Here is a 17,030-nt window from a genome sequence, read left to right as displayed (position 1 = left end):
TGGTTCTTCTCTTTCATCATTGAATTCATACTGGGAACACTGGAGCAGGGGAGTCGGGTGCCTTCATTGTTGACTCAGAGGGAAATAAGAACTGTTGGTGTTCTGATTTCCCATTGGCCACGGCTGTCCTCTGTCATTAATTTGTCCTCCTTGTCCATAGGGTATAGGTGGCCCCTTTGGAGCATTTTCAGCTCCGTGCGAGTGGTACTGTGGTTGAGGAGCCTATTGTTGCCATGGTGGGTAGTACACTCCGGGATGTGCATTATTAAAGGTTCCTCTTCCTCTGCCAGGCCCAAAGTTTCCTCTGTCGCTGTTGTAACCTCTTCCTCTTTCATTTCCCCCACACTGCGAACTCACATACCCCAACTGCCCACAGGTCCAGCATTGAGTGTTGCTCCAGTCACGAAGGGCTCTGGCGGGGCCACCTCCTCTTCCAGTCCATGTTTGTGGGTCACCATAATGCTGAGTGGTGAAAAGCACATACCCTGCAGGCACCGGGTTCACAGGTGTGACTGATGTGACTCTGGGGGAGCTCCAGACTGTGGTTGTGGTGAGCCAGTAGAATCAACTTGAGCAGCCATCATATTGTGAGTAAAATCACCACTTTCTTTCTCGATCTGTGCAAGCTGGGCCTTCTTCAGTGCAGTGTCTAGTCCTCCTTTCACACTATTCTATCTCCCTCTGGTATTGTCTTTACCATATCCATGGCTTGTCTGACCTCCTATTTTAGCTTCTTACTTTCGTCCACATCATCTTTGTCCATTGTCTCCTTAATCTTGTTAGCAATTAGCACCTGCAGATCTTCGATCAACTTGCCCTTCTCTTTTTGTAATGTATACAACTTATTATTTTCCTTCACTCTCTCTTTCTTCCCTTTCTCTCTGGTCTCTGAATAGGTCACCCATAGATGGTAACAATTTCTATTTTTCTTTTACTTCTTTAGTAGTTAGTTTGTTTCTACAGGCGGCCATATGTCTAGGGTCTTCCAGTCTGTTCCTTTTTGTGGAGTGAGTTGGAGTGCCGAGGGAAACTCCCTCCAGGAACTGTGCCTCCTTTTTTCATCCAATTCTATTGTTCTCATGCTGCTTGTTGCTGCTGCTGCTGTGGTTGCTTCTCCATTTTCTTCTGTCAGTGGTATTAGAGGGTAGATCTATGTATAGTCACCCGGGGGACCTCTGGGTTGATTCTCATACGGCGGCAGGGCTGTGGCTTAAGTTTGGTCACAGTAGGTCACCTTGTTCATGAAGAGCTGTCCTTCCAGCATCATTATTCCTATCACAGTTTCTGATACAAGAGTACTTTTCTTCATCCCCTTCTCCTTGTCCATTTTTCTTGTCTGAATTATCTCCTTGACTAAATCCAAACTAGTCTTGTTGAATGAACCATCCATTGGATATCAATTTTCTCCTGCCATCTCTGCCCAAACATGCCATTTCTTAAAAGTGAATGTAAATTCCACAGCGGGAAACTTATTTTGCATATATTCGACAGGCGTGACAGGCTTCATTGCTCCTATCTCCTCATTCTGGTTTGACTGTGCCATGGTGCTACGGCTTTTAATTTAGATAGTCTGCATGTAATGTGTTTCCCAATTTCTATAGGGTTATCCTAAAGTGGGTGTAACATGTAGATATATGCCTATATACATTATTTTCTATCTCCTTTCAGTGAGTGATACTGTAATCCTAATTCTACTCTCACTTAGTCCAGGCTATAGCAAATGGTTCTACTAAACTCAAATATATTTCACACACGGGCCTCACAGAGACAACCGCATGATAGACTTCAATTCCTAATATTATAATATCTTAAGGGTGTAGAGTAACAGTAATATGTCATAGGGGGTAGCCTAGTGGTTAGAGCGTTGGACTAGTAACCGGAAGGTTGCCAAATCCCCGAGCTGACAAGGTACAAATCCGTCGTTCTGCCCCTGAACAGGCAGTTAACCCACTGTTCCTAGGCCATCATTGAAAATAAGAATTTGTTCTTAACTGACTTGCCTAGTTAAATAAAGGTAATAATAAATAATAAACACCAGTTCCCCCTGGTGATAGAATCACAAAGTAATTTTCTATGAAAATCTCTACAGAACTTCCTTGTAATAATTTTACTGGTATACTAAGGGTTGTACATTTCCTATAATGTCCCATGGTAGGAAAGTTTCACTAACAAATATGTTCAACCTTTTATTCAAATAACTTCTGTCCTACTCCTAACTTTTTATTCCACCATTGGGCTATTACCCAATAAACCCTGCCATAATCCACAGACAAACAAACACATGAAACATATGCACTTTTCATAAACAACTCAACTCAGTCACTGGGTAAATTTCACACAGAATTACAACAATTCATAAAGAACTCAACTCATTCACTGGGTAAATGTCACACAGAATTACTTTTACAAAAATAAAAAATAAACAACCCTCCTATAGGTCAAGGTGGCCTGGGTAATTGTCGCTAAATTACCTAAAAAATAACTAGTATTCAGTAATGGTCGCTGCATTACTACCCAAAGTAAAAATAGATTATTCTGAATCACCTCTGCAAAACTATTCTGAGTACTCAGCAATGGTCGCTGCACCACCTCTCCAAAATAAAATAACTAGCATTCAGGAATGGTCGCTTGCATTACCACCAAAAATAAAATAGAAGAGATTAATATTACTGAACCACCTCTCCAAAACCAAAATAACTAGTATTCAGTATTGGTCTCCGCATTACCACTCGAAATAAAATAGATGATTATTACTGAATCACCTCGCAAAAAAAATAATAACTAGTATTCAGTAATGGTAGCTACATTACCACACGAAATGAAAATGAAAATGATCAATCATTAATTTCACTCATCATATATTGAAATCATGCATTTCACCAATAGCCGTTATGTAATTTCTCCAATCCAGAATTTGACTATGTCATATTCAAAGTGTATGTATAGATTTTAGAGTGAGTGAGCTGTCACTTACTTGTTAGAGGGAAACCACACCAGTGAATGTCAATTAATTACAGACTTAGATTAAACAGGTGTCTGCTTAGCTTCTTTAATTTGGAGCTCTGGCACCATGGTGTAGAATCTCCTCCAACCAGGGTGGACACTCACTCCCGACAAGCTCACCAAATGTTTGTGTAGGTTCGTGTTCCTTGTCAATCATTGCTTATTGGTGAAATCAGCAATCAGACAATATCTTTAAGTAAATCAATCAAAAACCTTTATTAATGCAATTGCAGACAGAAGTTGACAATGGGAACATAGCTCGCATGTTTTCTGAGTAAGTTCTGCAAAATAGGAAAGGGTCCAAGTTGCTTGCAGTCAACCCCTAGTGATGTAACTGCCTACGTCAACACCTTCTACTCATCAGACCAATCCCATGCATAGACATTTCTACAAACTTGCAGAAGTGACAATAGTTCCAGTGTTTTCTAAAGGCTCAGCAGTAATATTGCACTGCCCAAGTTGCTTTATAGTGGTATGTCTGACTAGTCTTATCTTTTTCACTCCCTGCAGGGTTCTATGTCTATTAATCTCTTTTAGCCTTGAGGCGCTTTCTCACAGACACCCTGTTTTGACTGCAATAACTCACACATCTCTCAGACTGTTTCTTATAAGAAGCAGAGACTAGAAAAGAACTGTGAACAATATTAAACCTTATAATACATATACATATTGCTAATCTGTAGTCCAGGACCCTATACATGTTGTGGGGTAGGTGTCTTATAGCCCTTCCCCTTCTATTAATACAACATAATCATAATAAATTATTCTAATACATGAATCATTTGGTGCAACCCCTATCATGACCCCAAGGTGACCCCCCCCATCAATACACCTCGGGAAGAACTGTTCTGACACTCTGAGACCAACTTACTCCAACTGCAAAGGGCATGGTGACCTCTGGTGGACAACCAGAGACTTACACAACCAGAGATGTTCTTTTGAATTACTCCACATAGATGGATCTAGTGTTTTCAAGAGAGCGAGACAACAAAGACATACATGCGTAAATATGTGTGGCATTTATAAATCTGACTGAGCGGTTGTCAGGGTGCTAAATATCCATATATATGATGAGCGTATTATTCAACTGTATGCACGATAATTCCTTTGTCTCTTCTTCTCCCGCTCTTTCTCCCCCCTTTCATTGTGTAACAAGCCGTCATATCGGGTTAGTCCACTAGGGACTTTTCATTGCATCATGTTAGTAACCAATGTATAATCTATCCTGTGTGTGTGTTTATGTAATTATATGTGATTATTGACAAGCCCCCTGGGTTTGACAACTTGGATGGAAAATTACAGGGGATATTGCCACTCCACCTTCAATCTAAGCCTACACGACAGTGTGTGCCCTCAGGCCTGGAGGGAAGCAAAAGTCATTCTACTAACCAAGAATAGTAAAGCCCCCTTTACTGGCTCAAATAGCCAACCAATCAGCCTGTTACCAACCCTTAGTAAACTTTTGGAAAATAAATAGTTTGACCAGATACAAATCTATTTTACAGTAAACAAATTGACAACAGACTCTCAGCACGCTTATATGGAAGAGTATTCATCATGAATGGCACTTAAACAAATGACTGATGATTGGATGAGAGATATTGATGATAAAACGATTGTGGGAGCTGTTTTGTTAGACTTCAATGCGGCTTTGAAATCGTCTGCTGCTGGAAAAACATTTGTGTTATGGTTTTACACCCCCTGCTATATTATGGATAAAGAGTTACATGTCTAACAGAGTTAGTTGTTCTTTAATGAACGCCTCTCCAACATAATCCAGGTAGAATCAGACATTCCCCCGGGCAGCTGTCTAGGCCCTTTACTTTTTTCAATCTTTACTAATGACATGCCACTCACTGGCTTTGACTAACCCTGTGGCAGGGTTTGAAAAATGTTACAGACTACGAAGGGAAACCCAGCCGCAAGCTGCCCAGTGACGTGAGCCTACCAGACGAGCTAAATATCTTTTATGCTCGCATTGAGGCAAGCAACACTGAAACATGCATGAGAGCACCAGCTGTTCCAGATGAATGTGTGATAACCCTCTCCGTAGATGAGCAAGACCTTTAAACAGGTCACGGGCCAGACGGATTACCAGGATGTGTACTCGAATCAAAGCATGCGAGGACCAACTGGCAAGTGTCTTTACTGACATTTTCAGCCTCTCTCTGACCGATTATGTAATACCTACATGTTTCGAAAAAGGCCACCATAGTCCTTGTGCCCAAGAAAGCGGGCACAATGCTGTTCATTGACTACAGATCAGCGTTCAACACTATAGTGCCCACATGAAGCTAAGGACCCTGGGACTAAACATCTCCATCTGCAACTGGATCCCGGACTTTCTGACGGGCCGCCCCCAGGTGGTAAGGGCAGCCAACATCACATCTGCCAAGCTAATCCTCAACACTGGGGAGTCTCAGTTGTGCGTGGTTTATTCCCTTCTATACTCCCTGTTAATAATATTAATAATATAATAATATATATATAATATATGCCATTTAGCAGACGCTTTTATCCAAAGCGACTTACAGTCATGTGTGCATACATTCTACGTATGGGTGGTCCCGGGAATCGAACCCACTACCCTGGCGTTACAAGCGCCATGCTCTACCAACTGTGCTACAGAAGGACTACAGACTACCACGACTGCGTGGCCAAGCACGACTCCAGCACCATCATTAAGTTTGCTAATGACACAACAGTGGTATGTCTGATCACCGACAGTGATGAGACAGCCTATAGGGAGGAGGTCGGAGACCTGGCTGTGTGGTGGCAGGACAACAAAATCTCTCAATGTGATTAAGACAAAGGATCTGATTATGGACTATAGGAAAAGGAGGGCCGAACAGTCCCCCATTAACATTGACGGGGTTGAAGTGGATCTTGTCGACAGTTTCAAGTTCCTTGGTGTCCACATCACCAACGAACTATCATGGCCCAAAAACACCAAGACAGTTGTGAAGAGGGCACGACAACACCTTTTCCCCCCAGGAGACTTGTCATGGGTCCCCAAAAGATTTGTCATCTTCTAAAAGTTCTACAACTGCTCCATCGAGAGCATCCAGACCAGTTGCATCACCGCCTGGTATGGTAACTGATCGGCATCTGACCATAAGGTGCTGCAGAGGGTAATGCGTACAGTCCAGTACATCACTGGGGCAAAGCTTCCTGACATCCAGGACCTATATACTAGGTGTGTCAGAGGAAGGCTCCAAAAATTGTCAAAGTCTCCAGTCACCCAGGTCATAGACTGTTCTCTCTGCTATCACACTGCAAGCAGTACCAGAGCGCCAAGTCTCGGACCAAATGGCTCTTTAACAGCTTCTACCCCCAACCATTAAGACTGCTGAACAATTAATAAAATGGCCACCCCGGATTATTTACATTGACTCCCCCTCCCACCTTTTTGTTTTTACAATGCTGCCACTGTTTATAGTCACTTTACAAATTACCTTGACTAACCTGTACCCCCGCACATTGTACTCGGTACTGTATATATCCTCGTTATTGCTATGTAATTTTCTTGTTACTTTTGAATTATTGTTTTAATACCTTTTTTCTCTTTAGTTTATTTAGTAAATATTTTTTTAACTGTATTCAAATCAAATCAAATTGTATTTGTCACAGACACATGTTTAGCAGATGTTATTGCGGGTGTAGCAAAATGCTTATTTCTTGAACTGCATTGTTGTTTAAGGGCTTGTAGTAAGCATTTCACGGTAAGGTGTACACTCCATTAACCCTGACCTTCATGCCACCTACAAAACTGTGTGTGTTTGTTTGTCATATTCTATTGAACACAGAAGGTGTATCAAGCACCATGCATATTGTTTAAATATGAAATGTTGTGTAAATATTGTGCTAGAAGCAGGAGCAGCATATTATTCTGATTTGAACACATCCTGACCAATGAGGATAATTCCAATCAGGGCCAGCCACGCCCAAACAGAACCAACCTCGAAATGGAAAATTTAATCGAACACGAAATCAAGCAAAACCCCTAAGCCTGTAAGATTTATAATAAACCATAACACAGTCAAGAGGATCAGTGAATCTGCTTAGGGTGATTTATTGAATTACCCAATTACTGACATTATACTGTATATGGCTGTGAATCTTCCTTCATTTGCTGATTAAATTATCCCACTTATGGCTTCTCCATCTTAAGCATTAGACACATGATTGATTCATTAATACAGTCACATCAGCCTGCCTCTCTCTCCTGCTAATTTACATCTTAATTCCAAATCAGGCATACCGTTCATTCATCAACCTTTGCTGCTTACATTTGGTGTGCATCGTAAGGACAGTCCCATCTAATGGGTCACCTTTACATCCAACACCGTACAACAACAAACACAGAGTCAGCAAGTCTGCACTTTCAACATACCAGCATCCTGGTGATATCATCATATTCCGTATTCTTATTCTCCCAAGAGTTAAATTACATGTGTCTTATATGATAAAAGCTACTACATCTACCTATAATGCAACCTCCACTCTCTCGCTTTCTTCTATCTCTCCTATGCATCTCGCCTCTCTCCTATGCATCCGCTCTACTTCAAGGGCATCCCTGTCCTATGCTGCAACACTGAGCGAAGCATAGGGAGTGACAGATTTTCAGCAGTTACATAAACACACAAGATCACCCAGCTCTCTACTAGGTTTCTGCCAGTGTGGTAAGGACCTAGGATAGGAAAGAGAGATGTTGTGTTGCCCTACCATTTCTCCCACTGGTCTTCCATCCACCCTTCCTCTCTTTCCCCTGCGGAGTCCATGCTGCAAGTGAGTGCATTCACAGAGGAGAGGAGGTGTGCTCAGCTGGGTCGATAGGTTAGGCATATGATTCAAAGCCCTGCTCTGGTTATTCCTTCCTCCTGTCGCGCTAAATGTTCCTGAGCCCAGAAATGGAATATAGGAGTATCGTCGTTAGCAGCGGCAGGAGCAGCCAGCGCAAAGTTATATTAGATAACCGACTCCTCTCTACCCCTCTCCCACTGAGAGCCTTTTTCGAGTCATCAGTGTTTACACTGTCCCGGATGTACATCAGATTTACTATGCGAGAGGTGCACTGCAGGAAACTGCTGCCCTGTGTCACAAGCAGGAGTAGAAAGAGAAATCATTGTAGGAGAGCTGGGCTTGGCTGGGCTGAGAACAGAACTCTCCAAAACACATCTCTCTTCAATTATTCATGGAGCAGATCGATCATGCTTGGGTTATTCTCATCTTCTCTCCCTTTCCTTTTTTCCTCCTCTCTCCCTTTTGCTCTAAACAAGATGGATGAAAGGAGACAGGAGGATCTGCTTCATCTCCTGATAGGGGGGGGTTGTACACTCCATTAACCCTGACTTTCATGTCACCTTCATTCCTTCTACAAAACTCTGTGTGTGTGTGTGTGTGTGTGTGTGTGTGTGTGTGTGTGTGTGTGTGTGTGTGTGTGTGTGTGTGTGTGTGTGTGTGTGTGTGTGTGTGTGTGTGTGTGTGTGTGTGTGTGTGTGTGTGTGTTAGTCATATTTTATTGAACAATGGAATACCAAGCACCATGTATATTGTTGAAATATTAAATGTTGTGTATATGTACCTGCTTCCTAGCTAGAAGCAGGAGCAGCATATTATGTTGACAATATAATTTCACATAATCTATTGTGTGATCTAAGTTAATCAGAGAATACTTTGGTTTGGTTATTTAAAGGAAGAAAATCACCTGTTGTATTCGGCGCATGTGACAAATAAAATGTGATTTGATTATCTTTTAGTTGTTGGACAAGTCTAAGAGCTTTGAGGTACATCACTTCAGCAGACAATGCTCTCAGTAGACCTTACAGGGGACTTAGTTAGCTCATGTTCATATTTTGACAGAGAAACCAAGGACAAAGGCAAAATCATTGAATGTATTTACCTCTCAAAGCAAGATGCCATGATTGGAAGCTACAGTAAGGTGACCATGAATACATTTGTGAATATAATGTCTATCTAAACGTCTACTTCATTCTAATAACCCCCTGTAACTGCTTTATACAATGTATGTAATATATTATGTTTGGAAAATGAACTGTTAGTACTAGTGAGCCAGTCACTGAGACTCAGGCAGAAGTTCTTGAGAAGGAGAAGACCAGCAGAGAGACAGTGGTAAGCAATGAGTCTTATTATTATGAGTATTATTAGCAATGCATAAGGTCTTTAACCTTTATTTAACTAGGCAAGTCAGTTAAGAACAAATTCTTATTTACAATGACGGCCTAGGAACAGTGGGTTGTTCAGGGGCAGAACAACAGATTTTTTACCTTGGCAGCTTGAGGATTATATCTAGCAACCTTTCGGTTATTGGCCCAACGCTCTAACCACTAGGCTACTTGCCAACCTACATACAGTATTGCCCCAATTACCTTGACTAACCCGTAGCCCTGTATATTGACTACGGGTACCCCTTGTATATAGCCTCGTTATTGTTATTTTATTGTGTTACTATTCTTCCTTTAGTTTATTTAGAACATCTTTCTTACTTACTTTTTAAAAACTCTTTTTAAACTCTTTTTGGTAAAGGGCTTGTAAATAAACATTTCACGGTAAGGTATTCGCCGCATGTGAAAAATACAATTTTATCATATTCGACATAGTGGATTATTTCACACTTGACATTGGTGATTATGTCACACAGTTAGGCCACATTTATGAACCCTTTAAAAAGCATGACATACAGTTATAGATGCTTTGTAGCACATTTATGTAGTGCTCATGAAGGCATTATGAAGGCTTTATGAAGCATTTATAAGCTGAATGTTAATTAAAGCAGATCATTTTATTTTTGCAAACTTACATTTAAATGTTTTATTTATAAAATAAAGGCAAATGGCATGGACAACGTTATTGGCAGCCTGCTGCTAGTACTGGGTTTCACAGCCTTTGGCCAAGATAACTGCAGACAAAATCTTTTTGTAGCCATCATTGAGCTTGCTGCACCTTTCTGCTGGCAATTTGGCCCACTTCTCAGCAGCAAACGTGACTAACTTTTCAATGTTTTAGGGATGCCCTCCACCAACTGCTGTTTTCAGATCTCACCATACAGTCTCAGAAAATGAAGGTTTCGAAGTGTTCCTAACATGGTACAAATGCTTGCCACTGTCATGGTTCCCTGTAAGGTTTGTACATTTGTACATTTATACCAGTGTAGGCTCCTCAGAGGAGGACCATCCTCCTCAGTGAAATACATAAAAATGTAAATGTAAAACATTTTAAAAGGTTTTTAGATAAAACTGTGTTAAATATAATTACATTGCCTAATAGCTGATTAAAACACACTATTTTGCAAAGAAGGTCTACAGTATCCTCAACAGCACTCTGTAGGGTAGCACCATGGTATAGCCGGAGGACAGCTAGCTTCCGTCCTCCTCTGGGTACATTGACTTCAATACAAAACCTTGGAGGCTCATGGTTCTCACCCCCCTCCATGGACTTACACAGCAGGCTATCAGAGCTCTTGCAGCATGAACTGACATGTTGTCCACCCAATCAAAGGAGCAGAGACTTAATCTAGTACTGAAAGCATACGCTACAGGTAGCTAGCACTGCAATGTATAAAATGTGGTGAGTAATTGACTCAGAGAGAAAGACAAATTAATTTATTCCAAAATGAAGGAGAAGCAAGCAAATGCAGCTATCTAGTTTAGCCTACTGGAACACCCCCACACTCAAACAGAGGGAAGCTATGTTAGCTAGCTGGCTATGACTTTCCAACACAACACTGGAACTCTTTCAAGTCAAGGTAAGCTTTTGGTATTACAACTTTTGCGACTGGGGACCGCCGGTGTCACTGCTTATTGACTGTACACTAAAGTTACTGCATGATTGTAGGGGTTTACTAATGTGTTAGTTCTATTAGCTATGCTGACTATGACCTTACTTTAAATAATATGGTGTCAACGATGTAGGCTGTGTGTAGCGTTTGTTTTCTTTTTTTCTTTTCGTTTGGTCACATACAGCTGATGTCCACAAGCGAAGAGAAGGGAAGGAATACAATGTGGCTGTTATGAGAGTGACCTCTGTTTATGCATGATCAAGGGTGTATTCTTTCTGCCTTTTCTGTTGAAAAACGGAAGCAAATGGAACAAAACGGGGATAAACATGCCTGAATTTGTCCAATAGAAACTCTCGCTTGCAACTGTTGGACAAATGATTACACCCTATATCAGCTAGATGCAGGCAAGAGTGTGCAAGGCGGTATTGAAAGTCACTGTCTGTGACCTCAAATTTGTCGCTCGACCTGACATACGTTGTAAACTTTCATTCATAGGCTAGGTTGTAGCAACCTCATGATGGGTATAGTGAAAACTTGAGTATCGTGGAGTAGCCTAAACCTATAGCTCATAAATTGAACTTGGTGAATGGAATATGAATGAGTCATCCAATATGCTGTAATAGAAATAAGGCCATGCTCATGAAAAATAAATTGTCGTCCCTCATCTTAAACAGCACTGACCACCACTCATTTATACTGAACAAAACCATAAATGCATCTCCAAACAATTTCAATGATTTTAATGAGTTACAGTTCATATAAGGAAATCAGTCAATTTAAATAAATGTATTTAAAAGGACTGGGAATACAGATAGGCATCTGCTGGTCACAGATAAAGTGCTTTCGTAAAGTATTTAGACTCTTTGAGTTTATCCAAATTCTGTTACGGTACAGCCTTATTTGAAAATGTATTAAATAATACATTTTCCTCAGCAATCTACACACAATAACCCATAAGGACAAAGCAAAAACAGGTTTACATTTTTTTTAGCAAATGTATTAAAAAACACTAACAGTAATACCTTATTTACAAAAGTATTCAGACACTTTGTAATGAGACTCGAAATTGAGCTCAGGTGCATCCTGTTTCCATTGTTCATCCTTGAGATGTTTCTACAACTTGATTGGAGTCCACCTGTGGTAAATTCAATTGATTGGACATGATTTGGAAAGGCACACAACTGTCTATAAAAGGTCCCACAATTGAAGGTGCATGTCAGAGCAAAATCCAAGCCATGAGGTTGAAGGAATTGTCTGTAGAGCTGTGGAAAAAGTCAAGGGTTCTGAATACTTTCCCGAGGGCACTGTACCTTTTTTTTAATCAATCAAATGTACTTATAAAGCTCTTCTTAGATCAGCTGATGTCAAAAAGTGCTGTACAGAAACCCAGCCTAAAACCCCAAACAGCAAGCAATGCTGGTGTAGAAGCACAGTGGCTAGGAAAAACTCCATAGAAAGGCCAGAACCTAGGAAAAAACCTAGAACCTAACCTAGCCAGGCTATGAGGGGTGGCCAGTCCTCTTCTGGCTGTGCCAGTTGGAGTTTATAACAGAACATGGCCAAGATGTTCAAATGTTCATAGATGACCAGCAGGGTCAAATAATAATAATCACAGTGGTTGTCGAGGGTGCAACAGGTCACAGCACCTCGGGAGTAAATGTCAGCTGGCTTTTCATAGCCGATCATTCATAGTTTCTGGAACCAGTCCGTATCTGGTGTGACCACCATTTGCCTCATGCAGTGCGTCACATCTCCTTTGCATAAAGTTGATCAGGCTGTTGATTGTGGCCTCCTCTTCAATGGCTGAGTGAAGTTGCTGGATATTGGTGGAAACTCGAACACACTGTCGTATGCGTTGATCCAGAGCTTCCCAAACATGCTCAATGGGTGACATCTTCTGAGTATGCAGGCCATTGAAGAACTGGGACATTGTCAGCTTCCAGGAATAGTGTACAGATCCTTGCGCCATGCATTATCATGCTGAAACATGAGGTGATGGCGGCAGATAAATGGCATGACAATGGGCCTCAGGATTTCGTCACAGTATCTCTGTGCATTCAAATCAAATCAAATGTATGTATATAGCCCTTAATACATCAGCTGATATATCAAAGTGCTGTACAGAAACCCAGCCTAAAACCCCAAACAGCAAGCAATGCAGGTGTAGAAGCACTCAAATTGCCGTCGTTAAAATGCAAGTATTTTGTTATCCGCAGATTATGCCTGCCCATACCATAATTCCATACTCCTCTCAGATTAAATCTGAGAGGAGGAGGGACATTTATGACGAAATGTGAGGTATATAGACCAATGTACAGGAAATTAAAGGCAGATCTCTCTAAAAAAACATTCCTGACAATCATTTTTTTGGACCTTTTATTTCAGTTTATGAAACATGGGACCAACACTTTACATGTTGCTTTTATGTTTGTTCATTGTAGTTATAGGTACATAATTGTACTCTTGCAGTTTGTACCTTAAAATAGTCAATAGTATACCTCAGAGGACAAGATAGTACAGGTACAAAAGCATACCTTTTGTTTGGATGAGATACTAATTTGCCTTTTAGGGTACCACCACAGTGACAAAGTCATTTGTTCATTTTAACACTAGAACCTCCAAAGCAGTCATTTGGACTGCACATGAATTTAAAAAATGTAATTACTCTGCCATTCTTTAAGTAATGCCCCCCTCCATTCTTAACTTTACCTAAATAAGTCTATACTGATTGTAAAAACCTTTAGGAACACCTATTCTATCCATGAGAAAGACTGACCAGGTGAAAGCTATGATCCCTTATCGATGCCACATGTTAAATCCACTTCAATCAGTGTAGATGAAGGGATAGAGACAGATTAAAGAAGGATTTTTAAGCCTGAAGACACTCATTCAGTATGTTTAGTTGTATGATTATTGTCAGTTAAGAAAAGTGTGCCTCTCTCTTTTAGATCTGCCACCCCCAGCAGTTCAGCTGCAGTCATAGTAGTCCTCTGCTGTTGTATTTAATTCACCGGCTGCACCAGTTCCTACTACACTGGCCATGAAGGGAGTTACTTTTGAGGATTCCCAGATGGATACAGGTAATTCAGAATTATATTACATACACATATGCTCACTCGAACCAACAGATGTGCACACAAACATGTTGTGGAACTGTATACTTACTGTCACTTTGTGCAGCTCTCTTTCAGATCTGCCATGCACTCCACCACTGCCCGACAACCTCACCCAGAAGTGCATGCACTGGGCCTATCAATACTGACAAAGCAGAGATGGGTGGCTGACAAGGAAAAGTAAACACAACATGCACACACAGTCCCTCTCATCATCCCCAATGTAAATCGATTGTAATTACTTATTTTATGAATGCTCCATTTTATTTAAGGATTGGAGATATCTACACCTACATATCCATTATCAATATCTATCTAATTACGCTAAATATATATCCAATCAAAGTGTGATCGATAATATTGCATACAACTATTGCATAATTTGTACAGTTTGAGAAAATTCTGAGTGCTTTTTTCTGAGTTGAAAAACATGCCTCCTCACACACACACACACATTAGACCCTATGTAAATACATTGTTTATTTTATGTATGATCCATTTTATTTGAGGATTGTGCTCAATAAAATACACACACAGTTAAAACAGTTTGGTTTATTAAATATTTCTCTGATTACAAATTAATGACCAAAAGGAAGTCGGCAGACCTGCAAACCACAAGGGCGGCAGGCACCCTCGTGCTTAGAGAGTTGGGCCAGTAACCAAAAGCTTGCTAGATTGAATCCCCAAACTGACAAGGTAAAAATCTGTTGTTCTGCCCCTGAACAAGGCAGTTCACCCACTGTTCCTAGGCCATAATTGAAATAAGAATTTGTTCTAAACTGACTTGCCTAGTTAAATAAAACAACTCTGGGAATGTGTGTAGGTTTTGTCATCTGGAGCTGAATCAGGGCCCCAACAACCCTCACATATGCACAGGGCTCCCAGGAGTGGCAAGCAAATATGTTTATTGTCCTGCAAAGAAAATATGTACCAAAGCCATTCCCTGGCTACCCATCCACATCGCTCAGGCCAAACTGACAATTGTTATCCATAATGAATGTATGTAGCGATACAATTCAAGGTGAGCCATCAGGCAACCAAGGCCAAGGAATGGAGAGAGATGGCCTGAAGGGAGTTCCAGACCTCATTTTTTAATGAAGCAGAAATGCTCCATTTTATTTTAGGATTGGGGATATATAGGCCTACAGATTGTGTTATCTATTTCCCACAACGGAAATGTGTAGTTGTGCTTACTCACAGTTGGCGGAGAGGTCATGGTTAGGAGAGATGGTGGCTGACAATGAAAAATAAAATACAACATGCACACACTCTTACTCTCTCTCTGCCACACAAGTCTGTGTCCTTGTGTCTGTTACAAAACTTGAATCTCTCACAAACCCACATTAGACCCAATATAAATAAATTGTAAAACTAGTTTAATTTATGTATGCTCCATTTTATTTGAGGAAAATATATGCAATAAAGTACATTCACAGTTAAATCAATGTCTTACTGCCTGTAGCTCAGGACCTGAAGCAAGGATATTAATATTATTGATACCATTTGAAAGGAAATAAAGTTGTGTAAATGTTAAATTAAATTAATGTAGGAGAATAACACATAGATTTGGTAAAAGATAATAAATAATTAAAAAAACATGCGTCTTTTCTTTTCTCCCCACCCTCAATTTATACATTTAAGTACATAACTATAGAGAACATGCAAAAATGATATGGTAAGTTTACAAACTCCCAGGAATGTCATACATGATGGATCATTAGCTTATACACTGACTTTCACACATCTAGATGGTCGGGCAGGGTGGGTGTGGAGCCAGAGACAGCAGGGGTTCAAACTTTAGAACCCTGTAAAAAATATATATTTTATCAAACAAAACTGCTCAATTTTATATCAGGGACGCTCAGGATGACAAATCAGAGCAAGATTACTGGATGTAAGTACATTATTTACCTTCAGAGGTGAAAGTATCAAACCAGTTGCCATGATACTTTTTTTGTTGTTGTGCACTCTCCTCAAACAATAGCATGGTATTTGTTCACTGTAATAGCTACTCTAAATTGGGCAGAACAGTTAGATTAACAAGAATTTAAGTGTTCTGCCCATATAAGACATGTCTATGTCCTGGAAAGTTTGCTGTTACTTACAACGTCATGCCAATCATATTAGCGCACATCAGCTTAACCGTCCCAGTATAGGGACATCGATCCCGTAGTTAAAGGTTTATAATTAATAACTGACACAATTCTATAATGAATACATATTAGAATAATAATACATAGTGACCAACAGCTTTGCACACTCTTGGTATTCTCTCAACCAGCTTCATGAGGTAGTCACCTGGAATGTGCCTTCTTAAAAGTTCATTTGTGGAATTTCTTTCCTTCATAATGCATTTGAGACAATCGGTTGTGTTGTGACAAGGTAGGGGTGGTATACAGAAATTACATTTCATTTGTCACAAGAGTGTCTCCCGATCCCTCCTGTCTCACCCTCCAGTATTTATGCTGCAATTTTTTTTAACCTTTATTTAACTAGGCAAGTCAGTTAAGAACAATTTCTTATTTTCAATGACATCCTAGGAACAGTGGGTTGACTGCCTTGTTCAGGGGCAGAACAACAGATTTTTACCTTGGGGATTTGAACTTGCAACCTTTCGGTTACTAGTCCAACTCTCTAAGCACTAGGCTACCCTGCCGCCCAACACACAATGGTTTGTGTGTTGGGGGGCCAAGATCTTGTGTGACTGTAAGTAAGTAAGTAAGTCCCTCCCTCCCCTAGGACCATGCCTCAGGACTACCTGGCCTGAAGAGTCCTTGTTGTCCCCAGTCCACCTGACCATGCTGCTGCTCCAGTTTCAACTGTTCTGCCTGCGTATAACACTCACCTGTTCACCGGACGTGCTACCTTGTCCGAGACCTGCTGTTTTCAACTCTCTTGAGACAGCAGGTGCGGTAGAGATACTCAATGATCGGCTATGAAATGCCAACTGACATTTACGCCTGAGGTGCTGACCAGTTGTACAACCACTGATTATTATTATTATTGTCATCATCATCTGACCCTGCTGGTAATCTATGAACATTTGAACAACTTGCCTATGTTCTGCAGCCAGAAGAGGACTGGCCACCCCTCAGAGCCTGGTTCCTCTCTAGGTT

The 17,030-nt window shown here is 40.7% G+C and overlaps 1 protein-coding gene and 1 long non-coding RNA gene across 3 annotated transcripts in view; one reads left to right on the top strand and one right to left on the bottom strand.

Annotated features, from left to right (window-relative positions):
• LOC118394119 (C-Jun-amino-terminal kinase-interacting protein 1-like) overlaps window positions 1-8,231 on the bottom strand; it is a 130,440-nt gene extending 122,209 nt beyond the window's left edge. For both annotated transcript variants that reach the window (XM_052461917.1, XM_052461918.1), the window contains exon 1: window positions 7,729-8,231. In XM_052461917.1, coding sequence (XP_052317877.1) covers window positions 7,729-7,848 — 120 coding nt within the window. In that variant the 5' untranslated portion in view covers window positions 7,849-8,231. The remainder of the gene's footprint in view (window positions 1-7,728) is intronic.
• LOC127907310 (uncharacterized) lies at window positions 227-15,421 on the top strand. The gene is made up of 3 exons (XR_008064111.1): window positions 227-587; window positions 13,750-13,881; window positions 13,982-15,421. It is a non-coding gene; the product is annotated as an uncharacterized LOC127907310 (long non-coding RNA).
• The last annotated feature ends 1,609 nt before the right edge of the window (window positions 15,422-17,030 follow it).

This window comes from Oncorhynchus keta, chromosome 14 (assembly GCF_023373465.1).
Source record: "Oncorhynchus keta strain PuntledgeMale-10-30-2019 chromosome 14, Oket_V2, whole genome shotgun sequence".
Taxonomy (NCBI): Eukaryota; Metazoa; Chordata; class Actinopteri; order Salmoniformes; family Salmonidae; genus Oncorhynchus; species Oncorhynchus keta.
Note: the sequence above shows the minus strand (reverse complement) of the source record. Positions and strands in the feature narration are given on the sequence as shown.